General features: G+C 46.2%; 1 protein-coding gene across 11 annotated transcripts in view; it reads right to left on the bottom strand.

The window, feature by feature from the left end:
• Positions 1 to 17,182, bottom strand: part of LOC119188214 (5'-AMP-activated protein kinase subunit gamma-1-like) — a 383,279-nt gene that overhangs the window by 128,179 nt on the left and 237,918 nt on the right. For 8 of the 11 annotated variants that reach the window (XM_075895085.1, XM_075895099.1, XM_075895073.1 and 5 more), the window contains exon 5: positions 13,933 to 14,031. The exons of 2 other annotated variants lie outside the window; for them this stretch is intronic. In XM_075895085.1, coding sequence (XP_075751200.1) covers positions 13,933 to 14,031 — 99 coding nt within the window. Of the gene's footprint in view, positions 1 to 1,700; positions 2,365 to 13,932; positions 14,032 to 17,182 lie in introns of those variants that run through there. One more of the 11 variants, XM_075895102.1, reaches the window with a different exon arrangement.

The following is a 17,182-nucleotide window of genomic DNA, read 5'->3' as shown; positions in this document are numbered from 1 at the left end:
ATCAAGCGTTTTAATTTCTGTGGCAATGACTTCAGAAGAAGTTGTCATTTAAGAGAGCCAACGTCTCCTGAACGTTATAAAGAAGGGGTGGGGGGAGGTGCAGAGACGCTGGATCGGCTGGGCGTGCCCGCGATTATGCTCCACTTAATGTTTACTTAAGCAAACAAGCAAAACTCTATACACGTGCTCAACAGCACGCAGCCCTCTATGCGACAAAATTGACGACGCACTCTTTCAAAAGGTCGCGAGATCGAAAAACAGCGCAGCTCAGCGAGGCGCTATTTATGCCGGTATGGTACAGTTTACGAGAATAGCAAGCGAGGCAGGCTTCTCGGGAAGCGTCTTGGCAAGCCGGTGGGGGAATACCGTCCCAGTGTTCGCGCTCGCGTCGACGAGAGAGAATAAATAAAACAGAAATTGAAAAAGGCTCGCACTCTGTCTGTGAAGAAAAACGAAAGAGCTAAGATTACCTATACACAAGGCATCAAACGGAAAAACACCTAGGGGAAAAAACACACACTTTCGTCAAGATTAACGGGCATTTCCTTTATAAACACATAGAGCCCTAAAAAAACGTAAAAGACACGATGTCTATGAATGTAGGTAGCATTCACGCAGATGCATACCGATTTCATTTCAGAATGGCGGGCACATTTACATATCCGACGCTTGCTGAACAACAACAAAAAAAAAGACCGCAGGACAGGTCCTATGCTTTTGGGCTACTTATATGGCACACAGCGATACTAGCTCCTGCAGAATGGCCCTAGGACAACAAGACTTTCAGCAGTCAAAGAGTTGGACCACGGTCATGCCCGGGCCATCAATGGCACTGACGGCAACCAAAAAGTTGAGTGAACTTTAAAAACTCCACAGACAGTTCTCAGAGACAGCCAGTAAATCTGATCTGCGCGTCCAAGTGTGTGCCGTGGATAGTGCGATCTCTTCATTTGACCTCTACTTTCGCCCCATTATCACATCGTGCCCTAGCACAGGGTAGCAAACCGAATGTGTTTGTTGTTAAGCTTCCTGCGTGCCCTTGTCTGACTGACCGAGGACAGTTATGCCATCCTGCAGCATAACGAAGCTGTCCTATGCGGTTCCTAAAAATTCTCTTGCACCCCCAACACATACATCATGAAAGTGGAATGACACGGTGAAGCGACCGTGCTTTAGATGCTACCGAGTGGCGTAACCTCGCAAAGAGCGACGTTCCGCTGCATGAATCAGATACAACGAGAGATATACTCCCAGGCCGCAGCAGTGTGATAGACACGACGATTCCGGGGAACGCGTAAACGAGTGAATTGTTTACGACGGCACCACCGAGTTCATCTTCAATGAGAGGAGCAAACAAATAAGTATAACGTGGGGAAAAACGGCACCACATGCTTACGAGTGAACATGAGGTGCAAGGGAGAGACGAGGAGAAATAACGAAATGGAATCAACACGATATACACGAGGGCGCTGTTCCGGTTTAGCGAGCGTGGACCTATGAGGTTCACCATGATCACAGCATGCAGGGAATGTACACGAAGATTCTGGGGCCGGCGCTTCCATGCCTGACGCGCCGAACTTCGCCGCGCGGAACCATTGATCAAAAAAAGCGCGCCGCGGCGTTGTATACAAAAGCGCGCCACGGCGCTGCGGGCATTGAACTCCGCGGCAGCGACCAAAATGCGGCGCGCAAGAACCGACCTGGGCCCGGGTCCGGTCGCAGCTGTCCCGCGAAGGCCGACGTGTTGCGACGCTTGAGCTGGAAGCGTAGCCCGCGGGCGAACGACGCGGCCGAATGGTGGGCGCCCTTGCTGTTTGGCGGCGGTTGCTGTTCCGCGCGATGCGACGACGGCTGCGGCTGCTGTTTCTCTACTTGCGTCGGTTGGCGTGACCTGTGCTGGGCCGTTTGGGACTGCTGCTGCTGTTTGCCCTTGGGCGGCGGTGACATGAGTGACCTGGTGGGCGACTTGGAGGGAGACTTGTGGCGGAACAGCGCCGCGCCGGCGTCCGTCGCGTGCAGCGTGAGCCGGCTGAAGGGCGAGCGCGCCTTGACCGATCGAGGGGGCACCGATGGCGCCGGCTCATCGGCCGCTGGCGAGGGGGGCGGCTCCTCGAGCGTGGGCGGGAGGTGCCGGCCTTCCTTGGCCAGGGTCCGCATGGCCCTGCGCTCGGGTCGCAACGTGGTGACGAATTGGGCGGCGCGCTACTCCAAGGCACTTCTCGCGGGGGCACGAGCCTTCGGGAAGCCCGCGTGACACACCGGCCACATGGCACGCACACGCGATCAACACACACACACACACACACGCACACGGAGCCGGCCGGCGTGCCGCGCTCAGCCCCGCGGCGACAGGCAGCACCGACCGAGGCGCGAACGCCGACTGCGGCCGATGCTGCTCCTCACGCCCAGAGCGCCACCGTCCGCGGAGCGACCCTCCAACCTCCGCGCGGCTGCACGAAAGGGAGTTGACGACGGTGCCGCTCTGCACGGCTGCGCGGCTGCGCCATTCTCTTTCTCCCACTTTCGACATTCCTTCCTCGGCTGCTAGCTTTCCGCCGCGCACCGTTTTCCATCATTTCCTTCATCTCCTCGAAGAACGGAGACGACCTGAGCGGCACGTGTGCACAAGTCGCCGTTTCGCGTGGGGTTAATAACGAAACAGAACTTAATAAATAAGAAGTGGCCGTTTAGTATGTCAGAACATTTGCATTACCGCAGTGAGAGGTTTCAGGACGAAGTATTGCACGCCCACCGAAAACTCGGAACGAGAGCAACCAATCTTGCATAACGCCCCCGAGGAATATGTGCATGATCTAACTTATCTCCAGAATTGCCACTGTGTTTCTTGGAAAGGAGCGGTGGATTGTCGAAGAAAAAAAAAAGAACACCATAAGCTTACAATTCACTTTATTCTTCCATAAAATTTGCCGCGACCAATCTTATATAGCCGAGGGTCTCACAGAAACTGCTGCTGAGAATGCTTCAGCTGGGGTTTGGCAAATAAATAACGGCAGCTTCGATATGGACATATCGACTGAAACGAATTCAATGGTACCAAATGCGAACCTGAGGTGTGAGATTTAAGTTTTCGGCGTAAACCCTCTCGGAGTTAATTTTTTTGGAATAACGTTTAGCTTACGACTTTCTACTCAAACCTCATCCTTTCGAATGGCGCACATTTAGCTGCGTTCTACGTTAGCGATTTCAGATCAACCTTCGGTGACGCACCACGATCAATTTCTCCGAGTTCCATAAGGCGACGATACTCCGCGAGTAAGTATATATAGAAATCTCTAGAGCGGTCTCCAAAAGTGATATATGCCACCGAAGACGAGAATTTTCGAGAACTGTATGCAAAAAAAAAAAAAAAGTCCGAGTAAAAGATCGGAAAATCGGAAGGTTAAATGACACTATAGACAGACTAATACAATACAAATAACAAAAGAAAACATGATTTTAAATGATTGATGGTTCCAAGTGCTTCCTCGACACGGTCGATAGAAGATTTGTTAACGTTCGTTTTCCTCGAAGTGCGCAATGCACGCAATGTCACACGGGTGGGGTTACACGTTTGAAGTTAGAACGGTTTAGTTGCAGAACCACGCCTCACTGTGAATCAAAGATGTACAGTAGCCATTCTTACTCGGAAAACGAAAAGCTGCATGGGGGCACTTCAAGAGGAACCGCCAAAATCCATTTCAGCTCAACTTTACTTTCTTCAATTCCATGTCCCGTGAGCAAAACAAATTCGACTAAGACAGACTTTCGTTTTCGTCGCGTAACCAGCGAAATGGGGACATTTCAAAAAAGCCCTTGCATTCGGAGCAAGGTGATAAGGGCATCGAATATCCCCATTTCCGCAGCTATACAAACCACTCAGACTCACAAAAGCCGCACGTGAAGAGCAAAAAAAGGGGCATTCTAGTATACCGAAAACGACGCAGAAATTTCCCTGTTTCAGGTTGTGGCTGTGTGCCACTGTACGGATATAACAGTGCTGCGCAGAAGCGCACACTCCCATGACGCTTTGCGCAACCAATCAAGAACATGAGTGAGTGAACATGAGTGAGGAAAGATGTCGAAACCTTTCATCAGCTCGGGCCACGGACGATCGGTCAAAGAAAGACATTACGGGAAGTTCGGCCGAAGCTCATTTCGTGATTAGAGCGCGCAAGGTCGTCTCCAAGTTCCCGCGTACTTCGGCCAGACGCGGCTCGACACAATTGTCAAGGAATCAACTGAAAAAAAAAAAAAAACTCCCACAGCACGTAAAAGTATATGGTATACGCAGTACAGAATTAACGCATCGCTTGCAACAGTGGATTACCGTGTCTGACATTCGCAAGCGCGCATAATAGTGAATCAGGAAATGAGGTTTAGCTCCGACCGTCGGTAACATTTCGGCTTGGTTTTTTAGACCACTTGGAAGTATCTTTTTTTTCTCTACTACGTTGGTGTTTCAATCACAAAAACAGCTTTACTTCCCCTAATTTTTTTCCCGGATTCATTGTGCGTTAGCTTTCTCAAGCGGCAAACAACAGATGAAGAGACGAACCATAATTCGGTTCAGTTTTCTTCTGGCTGATTCTATTGCGTGTCTCGTTTGCACGTTGCACTTACTTCGTCCTGGAGAAGTGCCCTGGTGGCGTCTAAATACATTAGGAGGAGGTTCTGCAAGAGCCCAGAATGGATTGGCCCGACGCGTAAATATCTTCAGACGAAACGAAAGCTAACTAAAAACCCCTGCAGTCGGCGCCATCCGAATTGCCTGTCAGCTGCTTGTTCGCGTACGACTCTTTGTCAAAGAAGACGAATGACCACAATATAATATATATATATATATATATATATATATATATATATATATATATATATATATATATATAGAGAGAGAGAGAGAGAGAGAGAGAGAGAGAGCATCGAACGCGTTATTCGAAGGTCGTAGGTTCGATTCCTGCTCACGGCTGGTTATTTTTTCATCCACTTTTCTTTTTTCTTATTTACATTCCTTGGCATTACTGTCTGTTAGATCTCATTAATATTGTGTTAAAACACGGAAAAACGAGCCCCTAGGTATACACTTCTTTCCCTTATATATATATATATATATATATATATAAAGAGAGAGAGAGAGAGAGAGAGAGAGAAGCCGGTCTGTTGCAAAAGTTTCCTTATTGCTGTTTCTTCGCAGCATCTGATCAGTGCAACAACGACTTACGGCGAAAGGGCTAAGCCAATAAGGCAAAACACGACCGAGCTGCAGCGGTGTTGTACACTTCTCGGTTTCGACATCTTCGATGCGGGAGCGCCGACGCAGGCGCTTTGTTATAGTGGCTGCACAGAGCGAAGATGGAAACGTAGATTTGATTTTCGCGTGTCGCAAACGGCGCAAGGAACAGCCATAGCAACGGTGATGCCGGGACGACAAGAGCGCCGGAACAACCTCTTTTCTCCTGGCACAGTGCCAGGGATATAACACTGCCTCGGTTACCATGGAGGCCGGTGCATATGCTGCGTGTAGCGGAACGGCTTCGCAAAAGACCGAGACCTGCATGAGGACCCCACATAGACGCTGGAGGGGGGGGGGGGCGCATTCGCTTATGGCTTAGATGGTACACATGTGGTGGTAGAGCGTACAGATATGGTATTAAAGGGTAAAACACTTGGGGGTGGGGGGCATAGAGTTTCCTAAAATTAACTAGAGGGGACTCCGGCGCTGCGATCGTTCAGCGACCATGGGAATTACGGGTATGAGACAGATTTGCCTAGTCTTCGTACTTGCGGGCAGTAAATCGTACTTGCGGCTCCGTTTATTACTGCGCTTCGATTTTGTTTTAAAAGAAAGATTCCACCCTTTTGAACTTCGTGACCCGATTTACAAAGGCAAGTCTAAAACAAGAAGGTGGTGAAGCGCAACCGCTGAACATTTGCTGCTTTTTTTTTTTTGTTTCGTGAAAAAACAACTCCAAACCACACCAACACACACGGAGCCAAAAGCAGGCCAGAAGTACAAAAATTAGACAAATGTGTGTACTACCCATCATTCCCATGCTCGCTGAAGCGCCGTGCGTTGCAGCTCCCATAGACACTAGCGCCAGAGTTCCCTCTGGTGTATATTAGGAAACTCTATGGTGGGGGGTACATGCACAGGGGTGATGCTCTGCGAAATCAGCCAAGCTGCCTCCCTACCCTAGATTTAATTTTAATGATCCTTAAACAACTACGTATTTTGAACGGAAACACATTTATTCATAATTAGCTATAGTAATTCGTTGCATTAAACATATCAAAACTGGCGACCAGCACTGCGTTACGAGTAATCATCGGATGGACAACAACTACATGATGACAATAGACAGGGGTGTCACGTCCCAAAACAACCATATGGTTATGAGAGACACCATAGTGGAAGGCTCCGGAAATTTCGACCACCTGGGGTTCTTTAACGTGCACCCAAATCTGAGCACAAGGGCCTACAGCATTTTCACCTCCATCTGAAATTCAGCCGCCGCCGCCAAAATTCGATCCCCCAAGAAAGAAAATCAGCAAAATGACAGGCGTATATATCTATAAACCGATGGCATAAAAAAATAGGTACTTGTCATACCAAACTACACGTAGAGAAACGCCGTTAGCTAGCCACATGCCACAACCCCTCCCTCATCCCGGCCAAAAAACCTTTTTTAGCAGGTCACTTAGCTATTTAGATTACTGAAGCACGGGCCGGGTCAACAGGTAGACACCACCATTTTGCCCCTTGCGTGCATATGAATATAAATAAAAGAGCAATACGCTAAATTTGTGCTGCCGGATTCCAGACTTTGCATACTCAAGGAGGCCACTAAAAAAAAAAAAAAAAGGGGGGGGGGGGGGGGGGGGTAGGGGCAATGCCACACCCATATACTCTGAGAATTCTGTCATACTGTTTGAACATAGCCGAGATTTAAATCTTTGTGCCGAGAGATATAAGCAAAAAGACAGAGACAACAAATTGACAAAGCCTGGAACGGCACGCGATACGATATTTGCACTGCCCAATCCTAACAACGGAACTCTGTTCCATTTTACATGCCTGGATATCAACGGAATTCACAATTTCCTTCCACAGCTCCCCGTCCTAGAAAACAGGTGAATACGAACTAGTTGTTCTTTTTCTTTTATTTTTCCTAATCATTTCTGCGCCTTCCAATAATACACGATACCTCGGGTACATGCATTCCCGCGCATGTGAGAAAAAAAAGGAAATACAAAGAAAAAAGTTTTTTGTCGTCCTTTTTACCTCCCCTGCACCATTTTTGCATAATTCAGTCCCGATTCCTTCATCGCTATAGCCCTTTTTTTTCTTTTTTTTTTTGCTTACTCTGCACGCTCCGGCGCTAAAATATTTCATTAGAGAAGAACTTAAGCGATTCGCCCAAATAGGAACGACCACGGATAACTGTGCGGCAAGAAATCGATGCAGCAATTTCGGCACTCGTTTGCCTGGCATATTGGATCGCACTTTAACTCGCGTAAATTTAAAAAAAAAAGAAGAAAAGAACGAAATAAAGCCACAAGATGTTATAGTTTTCTAACTCATCTAAGAAAACACAAAAAGTCGCCACGCAGAAGACTTGCTATACTAAAGAATCTCACGACTTCCTTCATTAACTACAACTCCGGTAGGTCTTGGTTAAACTCCCTGCCTCTGTTTTGTCTTCTTTTTTATGTCTTTCGGCTCAGTACTAAAAAATTTATCCTAAATTATTATTCATGTCTTTCTTATTCGCTGTCTTACTCTCTCTCTCTCACTGTAAAACACACACACACACAGACATATATATATATATATATATATATATATATATATATATATATATATATATATATATATATATATATATATATGAGATATAACAGACAGTAATGCCAAGGAATGTACAGGGGAAGTTATTAACATTAATGGAATGTAAATAAGAAGAAAGAAAAGTGGATGAAAAAATTACCAACTGTAAGCAGGAATCGAACCTACGACCTTCGAATTACGCGTTCGATGATATATAAAGAGAGAGAGAGAGAGACGCAGGCACGTACAGAATACTATGAGTCGACTGAGCTACGATGATAAGTGGGAGGCAAACAAAACTTTGAGCTAACTCATGCTTGGCCGACACCGATGAAGCTGGTGGCTTCGCGGAAGAAACCTTTGCTTCGCCAATTATGTTAGCGGACTCGAATGCAGTGAGGCTGAATGAAGTGGGTGGGTGGAGCGGGAGGAGTGGTGTGAGCAGTTGTGAGCGTAGTGGTGACTAGCTGGGAGTTGTGGGAGGAGCGGCACATATTCGTAGTGCAATTTATCCCCTTTCTGTGGGCAATTAATGCTCACTGCGATTACGCTTGGGTACGAAAAGCTCGACGAACAGCTTCGCGTTTAAAATACTTCATATCAATCAATCAATTTAAATACTTCATATCAATCAACCAATCTATTAATCAATCAATCAATCAAAATAACTAAGAACCGACGCAAGGTGCGGCAAGCTATAGGATAAGTGAGAGGTGAAATAACATTTCTAATCGATCAGTCAATCACTAACCCGTAAGTGACGGCGAAAAATAGAGCTGAAAGAACGGTGATACAAACGGACGACACACCGCCAGTACGTACCAACAAGCCCAAACTTCGACAGTGCTTAACCGTAAGGCATTTCTGATGACGCAGGCAAAAAAGAAAACAAATAAAAAAACAGGGTAATAAAATAGAATGATGATATACGACAGATATTAACTGAACCAAGGTGAAAACTTCCAACAAGCGCGACCACAGCGAAATGAGAGCACAGACGAAAGCTTCGCGAATACTTAAAGTATTCGTGAAGCGTAGGCACGCGCTCGTCCAACAGCATCCCAGCTGCTCGCGGAGCAAAAGGATCCGTGCCGAGCGCTCTAAATGACCCATTCCACAAGGCCTGCACGGCGACAGACCGACCGGCCGCTACGGGCCCTTATGGTGGTGGTAGTGGTGGTTAGAAGATGAGAAAAGGCACCTAATTTCTGCAACCCGGTCGGGAGCACGGCGCAGTGCCTGGCCCTTATGTGCGCGCCGCGCAAGTACACGTTCGCTATCCCTTCGCTCGCCGTCAGGCTGCGATCGGGGAAAGCTGGCGCCACCGCACGAGCCTCACGCCAAGCTTACTTCGCGACACGAGCGCCAATGCGCGCCGAGTGCCGGAAGCGGTCGACGAAGCTGGCTGCTCGACTAGTTCACAGATGGCGCGGGGTGCCCGAAGACTATATAACGTCGTCTGCTTATAGTGAGATGAATACGAGTGGCATCGTTAATGCACTTAATTTATTACACCCTTCAGGGGCAGAGATACTATAGATGTGGGAGTGGTATACGCACAAAGGAGCCCGAGTAGCAAATTTTAGCTATTGCACTGTGGAACTGATCATGAACGCTAACGCCCGCAACGTTTGCTGGGGAATAATTTTAGTCGTGTGAAGTACATGGAAGAAATGGTCGAGCGCAGTGTGCTGCATGAAAACGAATCCGACTTTGTGACGATGGCAAGGCAACACGCCGAAATTAGGCCCAGTTTAACACAAAAGGGGGGCAGATTCCGGAAATATATGACCCTGCGAGAATTCCGCGGCTCAAACAGGCGAAAACGAAAGCGGTGCGCTGCTATATTTCGGCGGTCGCTGAGCATGCGCGAGCAATAGGAGTGTAGTCAAACCCGACAGCATCTGTATAGCTCTCTGCGTCGGCATAGTTGCTCGTGAAGCTGGGATATACAATAACGGTTTTCCTCCCTTGTTCGCCAAGTGAGAATACGAGGTCACTGATGTTCTTTGCAATAACCGCTTCTGTTTCGCGTCTTTGTGGCAACTGCGGTATAGCAAAGAGACATTACAACACATCTCCTTCGTTCACGCTCGTCTTGACCAACGACCAATGATGGAAATAAATTTAAATTATAGTTCTCAGAAGTAATCACGGATGAAGGTAATAGACGTGGCTGGGATTAATGAAGTCAGAAGCCTTGCACTGGCAGTTATAGACCAAGAGCTATAGGAGAAGCGTGACTGCGTGCGTTTACTCTTCCCCTATTTCTCTCCTTCTCCGACTCTGATGCTCCTCCAACCCTCTCCCCAGTGTAGGGCAGCATACTAGTTTTTTTCTAGACTGGTTAACAATGTGGTAAGCAGCTTTCTTTTTTGTCTCTTCTCACAATTTACGCAGCACCTTAAACATCCATTCTATACTATTATATTACCGTTTCCTGTTTCCTGCTCTCCACGCTATAGTGATTACGTAAAAAAAAAAAAACAAAGGAAAAGCGCTACTAAGTCTCGTCGCAGTGCCCCGCGCCAAGGACGCATTACACAGAAAAGGCAACGCAAGCAGTATCTGTACGCACTGTCATGTGACGTGACCGACTACTTGCATATACCGCTGCATGAGCGCCGTGCATCGCAGCAGCAGCAAGAGGAAGCCGCGCTTTCTCTTCGGGGGGGCAGCACTATCAAGGTCACCGTTTACACCGCAGCGATACAGAGAAAAACAGAGAAGGCCGCAACGAGACCTAATAAAGCGCTGCGCCAGCGCGAAGGAAGGTTGCAATGCTGGCGTAATCCGTTTATCGTTTCGGGGCGTGCAGCAGACGTTGCCACAGCGCTGCAGCGAGGCGCTTCCCGTTCGTCTATATAGAACTCGTGCGGCGCGAGCACGCATGCATACATCACTATAGAGCCCCAGTTCCTGTGGAAAAAGGCTTAGTACGGACGACTGCCCAGTAGATAAAAACAATCAGCGGTATATAGGCCCAGACCAACGCGTGGCGGAAAGAAGTGCAAACCGTCGCTTCCTGTCTGTGTATATAGCCGCTTAGCCACGTGTTTGTGGGAAATAACGTATACGAACCGGCCAAGCCGCGGTCCCATATATCCCTTTCAGCCACGAGTCCACATATATTAGATCATTTCAGGGATGGGCTTCGGTGCCACCATGCATGTTACTTCGTTAACTTCGTCGTTTAGTATTGTTAACAACAACAAACGAACGATGCTATAGAAAGCATACGCATGAAAACGCGGTTGCGTATAGAAGCATTCAACGTTTCCTGAGCTCGTTAATAGCATACAAATAGTGTAGAAAAACATTCGTTTGACCGTCCAATAATGCGGGGTCCTTCTGTCGAAAATAAAGTCGTCTATATAGTGCTGATACAGGTAAAAAATTTAGTCTGCACGAAACGACAAATTTTAGCATGTAACCGCAGCGTTATTAATTGTGGAAAACCAATGCGCGCTTCAATATCCACGGGTTGTCCGCAAATTTCTGAAAATGTTAAGTAGAACGAAAAGCCTGCGAAACTGCACGTCTTGAGCCAGTGGGAAAATAATGAGATTACAATAACATGGCGTCTTACGCGAGAAAACCACGCCGTAGAGTGAGGGATTTCGGAGAAACTTCGACCACCTCCATAGAGTTCCTTGTAGTGGCCGTAAATCTAAACACACTGCTTTTTTTTTTTGCATTTTACCGACTCCCTTTCAAAATTCGGCCACGGCCGCCGTCACCGAGAATCGAATTCGCGCCATTGAGTATAGCAGAGCACGGGGTAAAAACGACAAGAAATCGACGTTCCCACAATTGCCAAGAATAAAAAAAAAGTCCAGAATATTTCTTGTCTGGAAAATAATGTCTGGAAAACAATGCTTCATTTGCCCGTGTTTTTAATTTTACCACGGCATACCCGCGTGAAAAAAAAAAACATTTTCTCTTTCTCAAAACCAACAAGCCCAAAGCTTCACTTCACTAAATAATGCCTCCTTGTAGTTAGTCTCCTCCAAGAGACGAAAAGTCAGTCGTTACGATGAGTATGCGATGCAGTAAAGTGCTTCTTTTACTTCGCAGGGCAAATTTAGGCTACATTTGTAGCTGTAAGCAGGTCCATCGATTTCCCATGCACTCCGGCCAGATATCAATGGTGGCAGTGCCTCGAGCATGTACGTCATCATCCTGAATTTGCTTCGGAATTAAAGTTCTGGCAAATAATGGGAAAACCTCTATAGGCCGTCTTCTCTTTCAAGATTTGGCAGTTGGTGGCGGAGCTGTAATCCAGAACAACCGAACTTCCCGCTTCTATGAAAGTACTGCTTAAAACATCGCGCGAAGTGTTAAAACATTAATAAGCATATGAACGCTGTCATTGCCGTCGTCGTCGTTGTTGGCGTGAGTTGCGAAAGCAACGGGGACGCAAACTGACACATGGTACATACTCCGGAACAACCAGCTACCCTATAGCTGAATTATTTTTCTTCAAACGCATCCCGAAATTGTTTCCCGCTAGGCGATTCCCAGGGCAGCCGTGCCGCACGTCAACAAAGGGCGCAGCCACCTGCCGTGCGGTGCCAGCGTTACGGCTGAATACACACAAGGGCGCACAAAAAACATTGGTATAGGCACCGCGTACCTTGCGATAACTGCTGCTCGTGTAAAAACCTCGCCAGCGCGACCATGACCGCTGAAGCAGTGTGGCGTTGCTGCTTCGGCAGTGATCATTAATATGACGAAAATCAGCCTTCATTTTCTACGTTATTCAGTAAAGGTTACGCCTGATGTACGGGAACTACGGAGACTCGAACAAACACTGCCTCCAAGAAAGCAACCAAAGAAACGATGCCACGTCACAAATTTCGGCAACCTGCGTCTTCGTGACGACATCGTATGGTTTGGCCAGGCCGTGATGATTTCCTGCATCACTCATGCTAATGTCATGTACTTATTACGACGCGGAATTGTCGCGTTTGATGACGCCTATCACACTTTCACCTAAATAATTAATAATCAACGAGCAACTTGCTTAACGTGCGTTGGAACGAACGTAAAATCCAAGTGCTGACGCAAACAGTAGCGATCATAATAATAATACGTGTTATAATTTTTTTTCGCGTCCACCACAAGGTTAGGTTCGGCAATCGTATAAAGCGGCGATCAGACAGTGCATCTATTGCTAACGAGGAATTCACAGCCTTGCTGCTTTTGCGTGGCTACTGATAGATAGTTAAGAATTAATTTTTAGACTCAAGCAACGCATAAACCAATGCAAATAAAGAGAAAAAAAAACGAAAGGCGGCGAGATGGTCACTAGTTTACATCTGCAAATGTCTTGAAATTATTAAAATAAACCTGCGCGCCGATGAGGACGGGGTACGGGGCCGGTCGCCAAGGCTAAAATCATAGCGGGCTGTGTCTTACAATTCCCTTGCGACCACAGCATGCATAGAGAGGCATTCCACCACTCAAAAAAAAATTACGGAGGGTGAGGGAAAGGAGCGGTGTACAATACGTTCTCCTGAAGTGTAATTCACGCGTATACATGGCTCGTCGAACTTGACCTAACACCCCAAAAGCACGGTGCATTCACGCGTAACAGAGGCGCGCTTTTACACTGGAAAACCCATAGTTCAAAGCATGTTCTCCATAGGCAGGTATACGCCAAGGTTTCCCTTCCTACGATAGTAATAATTCAACCTTATGTTAGCCGATATTGTCGTGTAGCCATCTCTTAGACAGTGGCCATGCGAAAGTGGCCGCGAGGTATGCTGCAGAAGTGCCACCTTCATTCCACAGCCAGAGGAAGGGAGAAAGGGGGGGGGGGGGAGGATTAGTGTCTCCCAAGAGGCGATATGCATGTAGGTATACACTAATAATAAAGAGTACTAGTAAGATTACGGTTGGGACAGGCAGACGTGGGCTTCGAAGAGGCGAGTTTAATGAATAAGCAAAATTCTTACGGCTCACGACACAACTTGGCATTCAGTGAGTGCACTGCACTCAACTTCTAGCGTAAGGGTGTCGGAAAACGCTTCAATGAAGTTTTTTTATGTATTCTTTTTTCAAGTTTGTTCGCCTGACGTGCAAATAGAGATTTTGACACGCACTTTGTTCGGACTCCGATCCTGGAATCCGCGGCGGGGCACCAAGCGACTCGCGCCGCCGCCCCAGAACGTGTACGCCGGGCAACACCATCAGCACGTCATCTACCCCGCCAGACCGAGACAAAAGGGCACAAAGCACACAAATATCACTAAGAGTTACAGGAATTGGCGGTAACAACCACCACAACCACACTTCTATTAGCTTAAAAGAGGTGAGGTCGTCATACTACGCCGACACCCGGCACGATTCAGCCTTATAATTATACTTCCCTACGCACAATATACCTCTCAACCAGAAATAAAGTTTGTTTACTTCTTTTTTTTTAAAAGTCAAGTTGTTTTCTATCTCTCTTTCTCACACAGCACATACAGTAAAGTACATGCACTCTGCAATACACCAGACACCATCAGCTACATCGTATATAGAGGTAACAACAATCCATATACAACGACTTCACAAGCACCTACGAAAAAAAAAAAAAGTGGGAGACTCAGCCAAAAAAAAAAGTCCTATACTGCAAAAAGTATCAACTTATATTTGTACATAGCAATTCTCAATGCAAACATTCTGTATGCAGCCAGAATCTTGCATAACTACTACGTGTTATCGACATGAAATGACGTATGTTACGACCGTAGAAAGGTTATTTTTAATGCACTCTCGCGAGGTAAAAGCGGCAGAGCTAGTGTAACAATCATGGCGATTACTACAGCTCGTATATACCAGAAGAAAATGATGAACTACATAGTCAACACTTCCAATACGGATAGACTGATTCTGATCCACGGTAACCAGAAATAAGGTAGCAGCACACCTCCGGGCCACAAGAAGTTTCGCTCCTCCTATGCAGCGATCTGCAGCGTTCGCCCTAGCGCAGAAACCAAGAGCTAAGGTCGACGGTGATGCCACCGAGGCGCAGAGCATTTGCCACTGAGGCCACTCTTCTTCACTACAGCGTGAACAGAGAGAGAGAGAGAGAAATGTTTATTGTGGCAGAAAAGCTGAGAGATCTGCCTGAACCCATTTTCTGGCCTGCTCTGTTAGTAGAAGAAAGGGGGTGTAAAAAAAAAGGAGAGAGAAGGCGTTGATGATGATTAGTAAGGTGTGGACACTCTTCAATATAAGTACTCACAAACCATTGAGCACCTAATATAGGGTACGCTTCTACCAACAAGCAAAACTGGTGGGTCCCCGGCGGCACTAGGAATCGAACCAAGACCTTGCGCAGACGCTTTACCATTTTATCCCCGTGGTGGTCATAAGTGACCGTAATTCCAAGTCTGGCGGTCCCATGATGCCAACTTGATCACAGCGTGGGTGTTCACAAGCTCCCTCTTGGAGTCAATGATGCTGAGACTCGTCAATCAACCAAATAACCAACCACTTAATCAATGACCCGGTAGACATCAACGCTATATTAAATTATTGTTAAGCTAAATGTAATAGATAGAGAGAGAGAGAGGTAAAGAAAGAGAAAGAGGCGACCAAAGGAAAGGATCGATAGGATAACCAGCTCAAGTGTACAGTTAGTACTTTGTTAAGCGAAATTATACCTTAAATGCTTAATGGTCCTAATGAATAAACCATCATGTCATGAATACAGCATGAATACAGCAAAGAGCCCACCATTCAAGCAAACTTGCCGACTAAGCCATAAAAACACCTTCAATCCGAATAAACCTTAAAAGCGCTTGAACTTGTGAGCGAAGAGAACCAGAAAAGGATAAGATAAGCGTTTAAGCACACGCGTTCGAGCACGGCCGTACGTGACGGTGTATATATATATATATATATATATATATATATATATATATATATATATATATATATATATATATATATATATATATATATATATATATATATGAAACGTACACATGCATATAAAACGCCAGCTTTCACGCTCATATACGACAGCTGAACGAAGTGATTCGTGCTTGAGGAGCTTTTGAAAAACCTGAGCACTCGAAACATTTTCTCAGCGGGGCTTGAATTTCGAGGCGCGCCGTCCTGAATTTTCGCGGTGTCTGTGTTTAGACTCGACTGCCATCAGAAAAATGTATATAATGAGCGGCGATGCACTGCACCGCGGTAATAAAACAGACAGCGATGCTGCGAGCGGAAATTCCACGGAACGAAGCACGCTATACAATAAACGCGATTCGTCATCATGCCGAGTTCAGCTTCCGGTCGACCTAACAGCAGAGATGGGCTTTCATTAGGAGGAGCAAACATTCATGGCACCGCTACGTGCAATGAATCATCTCAGTTTCAGACGCATCTTCGGCAACACACAGTCATTCAATAATTCTGCATTGCCACGCGGCATCGCAGTTTGGAATAGCCTTCCGGATGAAATTGTTTCTTTGAGAGATCCGGCCAAATTTCGTGAGGTACTGCAAATTTATATGTTCTCTTGATTTTGTATAAATATGTTATATGTTCTCTTGATTTTGTGTAATAATAATAATAATAATAATAATAATAATAATAATAATAATAATAATAATAATAATAATATTAACACCTCAAGGGCATCCGCTGGGAGACTGACAAACAGCCGTTTGCGAGTGCGTATGACAAGTGCACGACATATGGATGTTTATAATCCAAGAAAATACTCTTCCGAAAGTTGTTGATTTATGCATGCTCTCTGACTGATGGCTGCAGTATCAACGACAGCCTCAATTCCTCTCATAATGCAGAATTTAGTGGCGTTCTTTCGTACTCACTCGCCTTTACGCCATGAAACACTACGCGTTGTCATCACTGTCGGCTGAATGAACGCACGAATTGTAGATGGCCAAGAATAGTCGTACGCGTTTCAACAAAACAGAAAACAAAGAGCTTTTCGTGAAAGATGCGAATATAATCAGTTCATAATAACACACTTCCCTAGCTATCACGTTCCGCGAGTTTTTCATGCACCATGTAATAAACCATTCCAGAGTTTTTCTCGAACATATGCTCCCTCTTAGTTACGAACGCCCACTTTTTTTCTCCGTTTTCCCTGCTCTCTGCCGCACTGAAGTGGTGCCCTCAAATGTTTTTCTTCCAATGAAATGTACAAAATAGAATCGTCATCTCCCCTCCATCATAGCTGCATTGAGGACTCGCCAGCTTTGAGCATTGCACTAACCGATTATATATTGCGCCTCAAATAAACTATTGTTTCAACAAGTATTCTAATTTTTGCATTTTAGCGTTCTATTTTTCAGTGCGTTTTCGCTAATAGTATCCACACTCCTCCAC

This window comes from Rhipicephalus microplus, chromosome 1 (genome assembly GCF_043290135.1).
Source record: "Rhipicephalus microplus isolate Deutch F79 chromosome 1, USDA_Rmic, whole genome shotgun sequence".
Lineage (NCBI taxonomy): Eukaryota > Metazoa > Arthropoda > Arachnida > Ixodida > Ixodidae > Rhipicephalus > Rhipicephalus microplus.
The sequence above is the reverse complement of the archived record's forward strand: the minus strand, read 5'-3'. Positions and strand labels throughout refer to the sequence as shown.